Here is a 14699-nt window from a genome sequence, read left to right as displayed (position 1 = left end):
CATGCATGGAGCTGGAGCTGATAGAGGGTGCTCATCCGCACTCTCCCCGAGTTGGATTCGAACTGGCAACCTTCAGGTCAGCAACCCAACCTTCATGTCATCAGTCCTGCTGGCACAAGGGTTTAATCCACTGCGCCACCAGGGGCTCCGGTGGATTAACTGCATAAAACTGGATTATAGGTGAGTGTAGACTGGTATAATCCAGTTCAATGCAGACAATATGTATTCTGAAACTGGATTATAAAGCAGTGTAGGTCCTATCTGACAGAGAATGGGAGCAGCCACCAAGAAACCCACACCAATGGGTGATGACGGGTTAAAAACATGAAATATTAGAAGTTGCAGATCTCTCACAAGTACAAAGCATATTTATGTACTGAGTTAAAATGGTAAGGAATTTTTTAAAAGACTGGCATCACAACAGGCTTTCAAGCCTTAGCTTTAGAGGTGTCCAAAGGAAAACTTCAAGGGGAAAATGTCCATGATGGCTGTGCCATGCGTGATCAGTGCAAATTAACACCTCCAGCTGAAGCAAAAGGACAAACACGAGGGTACAAAAGGAGAGCTTCCCCCCAGAAGTTGTCTGCCTTTCCTTAGGGGACACATTTCCTATGTTCAGAGCAAATGCTTTAAAAATCTAAAAATAGCTACCCATTTACACCGCTACGCCATAAGTTTAAAGAAACCCCCAATGTGCTGACAGCTGCTGCGCTGATTGTTTCCAAGATCAACACTCAAGATCAGAGGATTAAAAATCAGAAGGGCTCTTTCTCCCCTCCCTCCCTCCCCTCTTCCCAAGTCCAACAAGAAACACATTGCAGCTGTTTGCAATGGCAAGGAACTGCAGAGCAAGGAGGGCCAGTTGGTTTCACTTAATTGCAAACAAACAAGGGAACAATCAGCTGTATTTGGAGCCAACACAATGGACAGGCAAAATATATATATATATATCTTCCGCTATTCTTTTAAAAGGGGAAGGAAAGAACTACAGAGAGGACAAAGACAGATGCAGACTACTTATTGAAATCAGCATTTCTGAACAAGTTTCCCCATCTGGCAAGATACTTATTCCATCTCAACATATTACATAATTAGAGCTTGAGGAAGTTACTTTGGACTGCAACTCCCAGAAAGCTTCAACCAGCATTCTGTGAGTTGCGGTCAGGAAAAAAATTAAACTTTTCTAACCTCTCCTCAAGACATTGCCATCAACATATGATATGACCACTCACATACAAGGCAATGTGGTGCAGTGCTTTGAGCAATGGATTGGGATTCCAGGAGACCAGAGTATGGATCCTTCCTCAATTATGGAAATCACTAGGCAATATCTGGTATGCTACACTTTTTCAGAAGAAGGCAATTGCAAACCTCTTCTGATGTATTCTGGCCAAGAAAATCCTTGGTGGAGTCACCTTAGAGTTGCCATAAGTCAGAAACAACTTGTAAGGCACACAACAAGACAAAGCTTTAGGGTCCAAACTCAGAAGAACCACATAAACCATTTCAACAATAACAATGCAAAAGTGGTTTCCTGTGTTTACTCAGTAGATCTTGCTGAAGTAAGTGGATCTGCATACAACAGGTTCTTGGTATCTGCTAGGGTTTGGTTCCAGGACACTGCATGGATACCAAAATCCATAGATACTCAGTGCCCCCAATAAATTGGTGAACAATTGAAATGTGTGGCAGAGAGAGCTTGGAGGTGTGTGGATTGATGGTTTATTCCTACACATCAATGTAGTGCCTGGCATGGATTAAAACCCAATGTTTCACTTTTGGGGATTTTGTTTTTTGGAATATTTTTGAGCTCTGATTGGTCTATGATTGATCTATGGATATGAAATTCTGACATTCAATTTTTCCTGAGCACTCTTAGAAGTTGACAAAAGCATTTCTATTACATATATTTTTAACATTTATTTTTATTTATATTTCTCTTTCACTTTTTGTTTTGTTGTATTTGTTACTTTTCATTTATTTCTATATTTCCATTAACACATATCATTTTCATATGTTACAGTTCCCATGTTGAGTGCATTCATATTATATGATTATGGCAATTTGACCTCACTTCAACCATCGTGGTGTCCCGGGACATGTAGTCAGGAAAGTTATAAGGAATTATCCACCAGAGAGCTCTAGTTTAGCCTTCTATACTACAGCATGTGAGCTCTCTTAGAGCAAATGCAAAGTACCTCTAACTACAAATCCTAGGATTCAAAAACATGACAACTATAGTTGATAAAGTGGTATCAAACTGCTATAATTGTGCAATGCACCCAGTACATTTCTTAAAATAGAAAGAATGTATTCCCAGATATGTGTGTATAATATTGCAGCATGAAATTAATAGGCCCTTGTGGTCTTCTTTATGATTCTATGAAATGCAAACTTGAGTATTATCTGTCATTTGGAAGGTCACATGTCCATCTTTTCTCCACTACTGAAATGCTAACTTTTAATCATAGAAAGTAGAACAGAACAAGCATAATCCCAACAATTTTTAAAATATTCTGACAAGCTTACAGAATGTAAGGTATTTATGGAAATGACTTTAAAAGAGTGCTGTGGTACTGCTTTTTGTTATATTTAAGTGTTTGAAATTGTTTTCATTTTTATTAATAGTTCAGTTCTATTTTACTGCTGATTTTGTTTGTTTTTAAGAATACTGTAATGGTTTTAACGCATAAGCTCCCTGAAATCCCAATCCTTGAAAAACGTGAGATTTAAATAAAGATAATAATAATTACACTATGTAACAAAATTTGAAAAAAAATTCCTGGTTTGAAAGTGTTATTTCTGTTTAATTGTGCAGTACTTCCTTTGAAAGTAGTTATTATTATAATCCAGAAACTTTGTTTTTGTGGCTGCCACAAACTATGTTGAACTGGTTGACATTTGGTGAGATTGTCATTAAAAACCTATAGCAAAATATGTTTTAGGATGTCTCACAAAAACAAAGTTTTTGCAGTTTAATAAACTTTTCCCATGTTTCTATGACAGAACCAATTAGGAAATGACATTTATAATCAAGGAACAAAATTTGTGCTACATAGTGTTATCAGAAAGAAAATTCTACAATTTTGGGGTGCATTTCATTAATTTCCAATACACGTGACTCCCTCACTTCTTCAAAACATTCTTATGAATCCATCCAAAAACTGTATTTATCATTGTCCTATCCTGGATTAGCTTTCTCTACCACTCCTTGAACCAAAATGCCCTTCAACCCTTCAAAACACCTTTTGGAATAACAGAAAACGCCCATTAAATTAGAAGATGGCTAAACCACATCAAGCTATAACTTCCTTTGAAGTTACTGCTTCAATATCAACTTCAGAAAGACAACAACTCCACTGCCAAAAGAAAACATGGACACACAAAGAAAATGGACAGAAACCCAACTGGGAAGTCCACAGACACCATTCTGTCCTTGACAATGGTCTACGCAAGCCATGGACAAAGTTCACTCAAACTTCACAGCTAGGGTATTAAAGGTATCAACAGCAGTTTACTGGAATTTTTCCAACCATTTTATTTTAAAGAAAGAAACTAGGAGAAGATAAGAGTTCTGATGGATCAGACCATCCAGCATCTTGTTTTTCATCATGGCCAAGCGGATATAACAAGATGTGATGAAATCAACCTTATCTCATTGTTGCTCCCCAGCAACACACATTTACAAGAACCCTGCCTTTGATACCAGAGGAGAGGCTAATGTTTTTGTTGCTTCCTACATAAACGAAAAATGTTTTAATTAAAACTGAAAGCATATATCACAATGGAGACAACCACAGCATCTCTCAGTCCAAATCAGATAGCAATTCTGAACTCGAATAAACCTATTCAGCCAAGTATGTGTGTCTGTGTGCCTTCAAGTACCTGTTGATTTATGGCAAGCCCATTAATTTTTCACACTATTTTGTCAGGCAAGGAACACTCAGAGATGGTTTCGCCAGTTCCTTCCCCTGAAATATAGCATTTGGTATGCATTAGCAGTCTCTCATCCAAGTATTAACCAAGGCTGACCCAGCTAAGCTTCCAAGATCAGACAAGATCTGGAATCTTTAAGGTATTGAGGCTGAATGGTAAAACAGGTCTTATGTAAATCCTAATGATTCAATGGGTCCCTAGTTTGGACTAGCTATTGCATTTATGCCTTTATTGTTAAATCTGAGATGAAATTCTCAGACAAATGATTTATCCATAATAAAAGTAAAATCCACCTACAATGCCCAGTCAACTTGAAGGCATATGAGCATGCAATGCTCAATGTTATGGCAACGGAGATTTCTGGGTTTGCCTTACTTCCTCGGGATGTCCCTTCTGTTTTTGGACATCACAGCTGCACATAGTATAACAAATGTTCCTATTTGGGGAAGATGGGCTGGAAGTCTTAGGAATCCTTTCCCTTCGTTCTGAAATTGCAATCTGATGACTTTCAAGATCAACTGTCAAAATGTTGCTAGGGAAGGCCAAGAATGTAGGCAGCTGGTGGAGGGTTCGACATCTGGGAAAACATAAGTGAGTTCTTTGGGAAAAGCAGATCAATGCTTTAAGTTAGAGTGACAGGTTAACAAAGTCAGCCTTTGGGGGAAATCTAAAGATACTTCCTGCCTCCACGTTAACACATTAGTGCAACAAATGGGGATTCTACGCAATTCCAAATCTGACACATGGGTTATTTCAGCCCTAGGAGTACAATTGACAGGAAGGAAATTTACCCATTCTTTCACAACAAGCAAACAGGTGGCAGCTGAACTGGAGCGGTTCAAACCACATCCAACAAGTGTGGACAAGGACAGGCTGTTCAATGGGATTTTTCCTTGTCTTGGCTTGCAGCTGAACCGGCCCTCAAAGCTACACCCACGATGGATAAGCTTTACGAGATTTTCCGTCCGCCAGCTGGAAATTCTCCCTACTATACCAAAATGTGAAACATTTAAAGCAATGTCCAAAAAAGGTCTCCACGCTATACCAATTCAAGGGTGCAAACAAGAGTATGGAGATATGTTTGGAGGAGGGATGAGACACAACCTAGTTAGGGCCAAACAAAGGACACTATAGTCCATGTTGGTAGAAAACCAGAATAATTAAATTTCTTTTTTTAAAAATCCAGCAAAATCAATGTCATCATCATCCCAACTTTGTCCCAAGGCTGAGGGTGCATCTACACTGTAGAATTATTGCAAGTTGTTGCAACTATAAGTGCCATTGGCTTAGTGCTATTGAATTATGGGAGCTATAGTTTGGTGAGGCACCAGCACTCTTTAGCAGAGAAGGCTAAATACTTTATCAAACTGCAACTCCTATGATTCCACAGACCTGGGCAGAGCTATAGAGAATGGAATGACATGGAGGCACCCCATTAATAGGGTCACCATGAGTTAAAATCAGCTTAAAGGCAGTTAGTAATAATATCAAATGGTACAGCGGATATAGGAATGCTCTGATACTTCAAGATTCACTTTCACGTCACCACTGAGTCATGAAACTTACTAGGGGACTTTAGGCCACTCACTATCTCTCAGGTTGATCTACGTCACAGGTTTGTTTTGATGAGAAGATAAGAGCCATGTACACTGCCTTGACTTACTGAAAGGAATTCTGAACAGAAATGATCCAGAGTTTAACTGCTTTTAAAAAATAATTTATATAGAAGGGGGGAGTTCCATTGATATTTGCCATCATATTGACTTTGATATGGTGACTCTCTGAATGAGAGACCTCGAATGGTCTCAGTCATCAACAGCAAACATTTCCCAAACTCAGGACTTTGGCTTCCATAACTGAACTAAAGCCAAGGCAGCCAGGCAGCTATAGAAATCATAAATGTCTTGTTCATAGCTAGCAAACTCAGGGCCACAGCTTCCATAATTCTCCTACTGCCTTTCTGCTTTACTCAGTATTATTTATGTCTTTTTCAACAACTTATGTCATCTCATGATATGTCCAAAATACAACAGCCTTGGTTTAATCATTGTTGCTTCTAATGATACATACACATTTCTGTTTGACTTCTACTTAAAACAAATATATACACGTACAAACACTGATGTTTCTGTATGTTTTTAATCTCCTCTGATTTTAGTAGTCTGTAAACCACCTTGGGTCTCAAAATTAGCAAAAAAAAAAAGTCCAGAACGAAATAAAGTAAATAAATAAATTCTATGTATAGAATTATTGCCCTTTGCATCCAATTAGATAGTAAATTATTAACAGAAGCAGATTATAAAGCTCTGCTTCATTTTCAGGAAAGGACTTGGACTTTGGAAATAGGAAGCTTGGGGGAACATTTCTTGCATATATTAAAATGAAATATGGACCGCAAAGTTTTAAACCATTGCAAATGTATCTTTTCAAGCATCCTAAGACAGCTGGAATGTGGAATTGTCATCAGTGTCTTAGTTGACTAAACAATACTGCAAGGTTAAATATAAGAGGAATGATCTGTTTTTTCCTTGTATTTTCAGATATGCTATGCAATGCTCAGGTTTTTTAAAAATAAAAACAGAATTCAGATGTTTATTTGAACGTGAACAAAAAGGTTGCGTATTGGTTACATAACGGCGTTCCATGCAGTCATGCCGGCCACATGACCTTGGAGGTGTCTACGGACAATGGCGGCTCTTCGGCTTAGAAATGGAGATGAGCACCAACCCCCTGAGTCAGACATGACTGGGCTTAATGTCAGGGGAAACCTTTACCTTTACCTTATTGGTTACAAAAAAATAACAGGCTGGTTACTTAAAATAAAATGGTTCTTTACTTGTCTTCCTCAGAACTATGTTCCCTCTCAAGAGAGCAAAACAGGCTTTTAAAACCTCACAGACCTCTCTTCCAGAGGCTCTTTAACATAAGCACTCTAACTGTTAGAGGCTTACTACAATATCTAGCACTTCTCCCCAAATGCTATTTTTTTATTAATTTTTTATTATTTTGTAGTGAAACACAACACATAGAAAGTGGTGGAACAATATATCGTTACGAAAGTGGAGAGGTGTCAAAAGAAAGAGAAAATGTTGAAATAGATAGGGGCAAAAACAGAAAAAGAGGAGGGAGTAAAATAAAAAAGGAAAAAAAGTGTGCAAAAAATGCTCAGTTTTTTAAAGATGTGTTTCCTCTGCTACATCTCAGGGTCTGCTTCCTTGAAAACACATTCACAGCTCTGCCCAGACTCACAAAACAATTGTGTGGCTTGAAAGGGGAAAAAGCAATGGCTTCAGGTGAATAGTTTTGCTTCCACAGGTTGCAACTTAGTTCTGTTTTCAAGATGTATCTGCTTCCTGTTGGAAAGAATGGAAGGATGAAGTCCTCCAGCCTCCAGCCTTGCTTTAAACAATCCCATCTGACGGGAGATGGCATCTGCTAAAATGCTCCGACTCTGTTGAAGTGGTCTTAATGAAAATGATTGCAGATTTTGCTTTAGATCCCGAGCCACCCAGCATCCCAAGTAATTCACATTCTGCTTGACAAAGGAAGATCTCAAACCCAATCACATCACAAAAGTGTTCATTACGACAAAATTCCTAACGCACAATGCTCTTTGCACCCACAACTACAAAAACCTGCATGTTTAATAATTCCAGAGGTCTGCCTTGACAAAAATATCTAATTTTTCAAAAAGAAACGGAAGGAGAAAGCCAAACCCTTCTCAACAAAGGCTGACGCTTCAATTTATCTACTTTTTATTTAAGTTTATTAATGGTCCAAGAATGGGACAAACATTCAATGCTCAGATACCACTCCCTGAAGGCCACTGGTGCATTCACCTTCATGTACCAGTGTTTATTTTTTCCACTGCAGAAAAAAACCTTCCACACTATTAGAAATACAACCCAGCAGCATCTTGAACATATGGATTTGAAAGTCCACAGAACACCTCTGGATTTTGCTAACAACCACAATGTATGTCCTTTTCTAGCTAAGTTGTTATCCTTTACCTTCCTTTAGCAGGAAAAAGGCACTTTGTCCTTGCCAGCCATTTCAGCACAGCTGCGAGATCAAAGAAGGATGAAGTACCTGTCATAGGCCATTGTAGCTATATTCCCGTGGTTTCCAGGTGCACTGAAATGGTGGGGGATCACATATACAAACAAAAAACCAATGTAATATAACTCACAGTATAGGAGCAGTCATATCATGAATGCTCCTCAAAATATGCATGAATCCTTAATGTCCTTTTTCTGCACAAAAAGTAGGCAAATGATCATATGGTTTGTTGTTGTGTGCTATCAAGACTTTTATGACTTATGGTGATAATAAAGAAAATTTGTCACAGGGTTTTCTGAGGCTGAGAATATCACCCAGGCCCATTCTGCACTTCTATATAATCCAGATTATCAAAGCAGATAATCTGGATTTTATATGGTAGCATAGAAGGGGCCCCAGTGGGTTTCCATGGCCAAGCAGAGAATCAAACACTGGTCTCCAGAGTCACATGCAAGGCCCAGACCACTATGCACCCTTTCACACAGCCATATAACCCAGAATATCAAGGCAAACAATCCACAATATCTGCTCTGAGCAAGATTATCTGAGTCCACACTACCATATAATCCAGTTCAATCTGGATTTTATACAATTGTGTGGAAGGAGCCTGTATCTTGTTGGATCTCTCCCAAATGCTAACCAATGGTGCTCACATTTTGCTGCAGTTAGTGATTTCTTCTCACGGAAAAGCAACTAGGAGAGGAGGTCAAGAGAGGACATGGAAACCAGGTTTAAATATTTGAAAGGATTTCAGATCAGAGATGGAACAGGCTTGTTTTCTGCTCGTCTAGAGATTAGGGCATGGAGCAATGGATTCAAACTGCAGGAAAACAGATTCCCCCCTGAATATTTGTTTGACAGGGGAATGTGCTGCCTTCAAGTATGCTGGGGTCTCCTCTGGAGGTCTTTAAACAGAAGCTGGATGGCCATGTTTCAAGAGTGTTTTGATTGCGTTTTCCTGTATGACAGAATGGGGTTGGACTGGGTGGCTCTTGGGGTTTCTCCCATAATCTCTTATTCTATTCTCTATGATTGCCACATATACACATGACATACTGTCTGACTGACAGTAACCCTTCCAGGGTTCAGAAAAGATCTTTCCACAGTTCTATTGCCCAAGATCCTCTGAAGTGGAGATGTGGGAACATCTACTGTAGAGTTGATGTGATTTTGCAAACCCCTATCTACCATGATTCCACTGAATTGAGCTATGGCACTTAACATGATGTCAAACGGTGCCCCTAGACCACTGGTTCCCAACCTGTGGGCCGCCAGACCTAAAATAAGATCCGTGAGACAGCTCTAGATGATTAAATATGGTTTTCTGTGAGTGAGCAGATGGCGACCACTGGATGGCATATGTTCTGTATCAGAAACTAGAGCTGATGTGATCTATCCAATGCAATTTTCTGGATCAGAACCCCAAATAACCAAACCGAATCTAAAGTTGACCAAAAACTGATTTGTAACACTTTGGGAACTAATGTTGGAGTGGTCTCTGGTCAACGTGGTCCTTAGTCAATGTCGTCCCAGGTCAAAGTGGTCCCCGATCAAAGTGGTCCCTGGTCAAAAAAAGGTTGGGAACCACTGCCCTAGACCCTTAACATGCTTATCTCTTAATATAGTATGAGGTAAAGGTTATCTCTGACGTTAAGTCCAGTCGTATCCGACTCTGGGGGTTGGTGCTCATCTCCATTTCTAAGCCGAAGAGCCAGCATTGTCCATAGACACCTCCAAGGTCATGTGGCCAGCATGACTGCATGGAACGCTGTTACCTTCCCACCAGAGCGGTACCTATTGATCTACTACATTTGCATGTTTTCAAACTGCTAGGTTGGCAGAAGCTGGAGCTAACAGCGGGCGCTCACTTCGCTCCCCGGGTTTGCACCTGAGACCTTTCGGTCTGCAAGTTCAGCAACTCAGCGCTTTAACACCCTTCTTATGTATGACTAAAATTACAAATGCATACACAAATATGAGTCTCAAGCTTTACTGTGAGAAAACCACAATTCTGCAACTTGAGAAAGTACAACAAGGCGATAAAATTGGCATGACGACACACATAAATTGTCCAGACTTGCAGTGAACCACTTGCTTGATTGCCACAAAGAAGGAATTCCTTCAGGTGAACAAGGAAGCTGGGTGTGGAGGAAGAAAGGACCCTTCCTCTGTAGGGCTGAGAACGTGCGGCTCTGCATCATCTTGCAAACTGCAGGCAGCACTAGCCAACACAGCCAATGGGGGAATATGGGCATTTTTATACCTGAGAGCATAGCCACGTGTTGCACATTCTGGTTATACAGCATGGATTGAAATTGTGAGGCCCAGACACTACTGCAACTGCCAGAAGCCCTAGGACTGAGGAACACTGGGGGTTGTAGTTCAGCAAAAACTGGAAGACTGAACCATTCACAACCCTGGTATACAGACAGCAAGGAGACACTGCAAACTGGTGGATGAAAGACAGAAAGATAATCTCTTTTTCCATTCTGTACATTTTAGCCTGCCAAGAGACAAAAATCTATTTTCTACTATTAACCTCTTAACAATACTAACCATTTTCCTGGCTTTATATACAATGCAAACCAAACCAACAATTTTCTTGGTCTTTTCTACGTACAACGCAAGAAGCTCTTTTCTCCTGAATGAGATCATCGGCCCATTTAGCCCAGTATTTATCAACACTGACTAGCAGCAGATTTTCCAGTCCTATCCAGATATTCCTGGCATTGAACCTCAAAGACCTTCTTCATACAAGGCTGTTGAAATGTGTGGCCCCACAAACATAAAAAATTGTGCAGTGAAGGTACATCTCTAGACCATTTGAATCCAGACCAGGTTTATGAATACACGCCCGCTTTGGGTCTCAATCCAAAGGAAATACTACTAATAATAAGGTCAACCCAATTCTATACTATCCAAAGTGGTGGTCCTTGGACCGATGCCAGCCCTTGAGCCATCATTGCTAGTCCGTGGCAATTTCCAGGAAAGAAAGGAATGATTGTAGCCAATGGGCACAAATTTAAGTGCTGGTCCTCTACATTAAATAGACTATATGATTCTGTTTTCCACTAACTTCCAAACATCTCCAGAAGCTGACATCATGAGCAGGGAGTGGATGGACTTTCCTTGTTTGTCCACAACTAACATTTAAAGGCTATATTGTAGGCATGGGCAAACTTCGCCCCTCCAGGTGTTTTGGACTTCAACTCCCACAATTCCTGGCCCCAGGCCAGGAATTGTGGGAGTTGAAGTCCAAAACACCTGGAGGGGCGAAGTTTGCCCATGCCTGCTATATATGCATGTTCCAATGGGAATGCACAATTCAAAACATCCCACTGTGCTGGTGGCAGAATACTGGGATCTGTAGTCCAAACAGCATGGATTCATATTAGGTCCAGTAGGCCTGAGAACGGGACGTGAGAAAGAAGCAGGAAGCAAAATAAATACAATGTATTGTCGAAGGCTTTCGTGGCCAGAATCACTGGGTTGCTGTGAGTTTTCCAGGCTGGATGGCCATGTTCCAGAAGCATCCTCTCCTGATGTTTCGCTCACATCTATGGCAAGCATCCTCAGAGGTTGTGAGGTGAGGATGCTCTGAAGATGCCTGCCACAGATGCAGGCGAAACATCAGGAGAGAAAGCTCCTGGAACATGGCCATACAGCCCAAAAGACTCACAGCAATCCAAAATAAATACAGCACATAGCTATTATTTGTGTATGATGTCCCAGCCTCATCTTCCTGTCACTCTCCCTATTCATTCATTTTCACAACCACACACATATATAAACATATTATTTTATTATTTTACGCTAGGGTTTTATATTTTCTTAAAAATCCTAGGAAGCAAAAAAAGGAGATGGGTAACAGAGGAAAAATAGATACCTAGGTATCCCTAAGAGGAAAAACAACATAAGCAGGATCATTGTTGTATTGCCGAAGGCTTTCATGGCTCAAATCACTGGGTTGCTGTGAGTTTTCCAGGCTGGATGGCCATGTTCCAGAAGCATTCTCTCCTGGCGTTTCACCCACATTTGTGGAAAGCATCCTCAGAGGCTGTTGAGGTCTGTTGGAAACTAGGCAAGGGAGGTTTATATACCCATGGAAGGTCCAGGGTGGGAGAAAGAGTTCTTGTCTGTTTGAGGCAAGTGTGAATGTTTCAATTAATCACCTTGATTAGCATTGAAAAGCCTTGCATTTTCAAAGCCTGGCTGATTCCTGCCTGGGGGAATCTTTTGTTGGCCCTGATTGTTTACTGTCCTTTAAAATCAGGACAGTAAGTAAACAACAACACTCTGAAAACAAGGGAATTCCAGACATGAAACAATCAGGGCCAGCTAACACCTCCCAACAAAGGATTCGCCCAGACAGGAATCAGGCAGGCTTTGAAACTGCAAGGCTATTCAGTGCTAATCAAGGTGATTAATTGAAACAGTCACACTATCACCCAACAGACAAGAGTTCTTTCTCACACCCTGGACTTTCCACAGATATATAAACCCCACTTGCCTAGTTTCCAACAAACCTCACAACCTGAGGATGCCTGCCATAGATTTGGGCGAAACGTCAGGAGAGAATACTTCTGGAACATGGCCATACAGCCTGGAAACCTCACAGCAACCCAATATGGATTAATATTAGGTCCAGTAGGCCTGAGAAGGAGACCTGAGAAAGAAACAGGAAGCAAAATAAATACAGCGCATAGCTATTATTTGTGTGTGATGTTCCAGCCTCATCTGGCTGTCACTTTCCCTATTCATTCATTTTCACACCCACGCACACATATATAAATATATTATTTTATGCTAGTGTTTTGTATTCTCTTAAAATCCTAGGAAGCAAAAAAGGAGATGGGTAACAGTGAAAAAAAAGATGCCTAGGTGCCTAGGAAATGCAACCTAAGCAGGATCATTATTTTTTCCCTTGGAGGGTAATAGGGAGAAGATTAAAAACAAAAAGGGGTCCAAGGAGGGAAATACCTATCTGCAGCAAATGTCAACAGCAGGCAGGCTTCCTTCGCTTTGCATACAACACACAGGGGCTGGATCTGCAGTCTGAATCTGCATTATCTGGCCAGTGTAAACCCACGAACAACATTATATGACAGTGTAGATTCAGCCAGAGATGGGAGGAGAAGCAAAATTAGGGGTTCCCCTTCTTTCCTTTGCAATCAACCCCTTAGAAACATTTCAGTGCAAGTGGAATGCATATAATAAATCAAAGGGTGAAAAATAAATACACTAAGGGCTCTTCCACACAGCCATATAACCCGTAATATCAAGGCAGGAAATCCCACATGGAATATATGGCAGTATGGACTCAAATATCCCAGTTCAAAGCAGATATTGTGGGATTTCCTGCCTTGATATTCTGGGTTATATGGCTGTTTGGAAGGGCCCTAAGAGTTTGTCATCCAGATGGTTAGGAAGACAAGGCTAGGAAGGAGGATGGGGAGATGCTTCTTCAGAGCTTACCTTCATGTCACTGATGGTGGTCTGGAAGAGTCCTCCAAGCGCACTACATTCCTTCTCTATCACAGCCTCCATTTTCCCCCAGATCCAAAAAAATAGCCCCAAAAATCAATAAGGAAACGACTACAGCTTCACCCAAGCAAATCTTCCTCTCTGGAAGCAGGGAGCTCAAAGAGAGTGCTGAGGCTGGGTTATTTGGGGGGGAAATAATAAGGATTGGGATCTCCAAAGCAGCAGGGACTACGAGCTAAAAAGGAATCCCCTCCAGTCTTTCTCTCCCTGCGCTTGAAACTGCTCTCTGCTTGCAAAAAGAGGAAATCAAGAGGCTCCTAAGCCCCAAAGACGGCCACCAAAGCCATCGTTGGCCATCCTGGCCAACCAAAGTCAGGGATCCAGCTGCTTAAAAATGCATCGGATGCACCAGAAGCTCCCTCGCCCGCCTCTAAACAGCTGCAGATCCGATTCTGCCCACGAAAAGAAATTAAATTAAATTTAGAACCGCCCCCAAAAAATTAAAAACTGCCAGATCACCTTCAAGGGCTGAAAATGAAGAAGCCAACACCCCTTTTTAAAAAAATTGAGCAACACCTACTACTGCATTGAATGCATCCTTAGTGCCAGCTCAATGAAATTAGCATACACACAGAGAGACTAAAAAGCCAACCAAAATAGCCAAACACAAAGGAAAAGCTCCTTCTCAGCCCCTTCCCAAGGGAAAAAAGGCGCTGCTAACCCTGCCTTCCTCTACTAGAAAGACCTTTTTTTTTCTCTTCCTCCTCTACCAAGCTCCGAAGGAGAGAAAAAAATGAAGGGAAGAGGGGAAAAAAAATAATGGCACTCCAGCACGCGCGCGCCCCGAAAAGCAGCAGCTGCTGAGGCTTTGGAAGGAAGGAAGGCTCGTTCCCCGGGAAAAGCAGAGAGAGGGTCACGAGCGCAGAATGTCCGGGCTCTGGCTCCTGATTGGTGGGAAAGGAGGAGCGCGCGGGAGGGGCGGGGGAGGGAGGGAGCAGGGATGGAGGAGCCGCTCTCCTCCTTAGAGCGCCGCCTAGAGGCCACCTGCGAGAATTGGCTTTGGAATTGCAAGGAAGGAAGGAAGATGGGTGTTGCACTCCAAGGCAGCATGAGCACTCGAAAACCAGACAAGAGCCAATATAACACACTATATATTTATTAAAGCAATTATATATCCAAAGGAAATTAGGTATAGAGCAGGGGTCCCCAAACTAAGGCCC

The 14699-nt window shown here is 41.3% G+C and overlaps 1 protein-coding gene across 12 annotated transcripts in view; it reads right to left on the bottom strand.

The window, feature by feature from the left end:
• mtss1 (MTSS I-BAR domain containing 1) overlaps positions 1-14380 on the bottom strand; it is a 164603-nt gene extending 150223 nt beyond the window's left edge. For 5 of the 12 annotated variants that reach the window (XM_062980030.1, XM_062980031.1, XM_062980035.1 and 2 more), the window contains exon 1: positions 13471-14379. In XM_062980030.1, the coding sequence (XP_062836100.1) occupies positions 13471-13542 (72 nt within the window). In that variant the 5' untranslated portion in view covers positions 13543-14379. Of the gene's footprint in view, positions 1-13470 lie in introns of all 12 variants that reach the window. The other 7 variants (XM_062980037.1, XM_062980038.1, XM_062980042.1 and 4 more) reach the window with 3 other exon arrangements.
• Between the last annotated feature and the right edge of the window lie 319 nt (positions 14381-14699).

The sequence above is a fragment of the Anolis carolinensis genome, chromosome 4 (assembly GCF_035594765.1).
Source record: "Anolis carolinensis isolate JA03-04 chromosome 4, rAnoCar3.1.pri, whole genome shotgun sequence".
NCBI lineage: Eukaryota > Metazoa > Chordata > Lepidosauria > Squamata > Dactyloidae > Anolis > Anolis carolinensis.
Note: the sequence above shows the minus strand (reverse complement) of the source record. Positions and strands in the feature narration are given on the sequence as shown.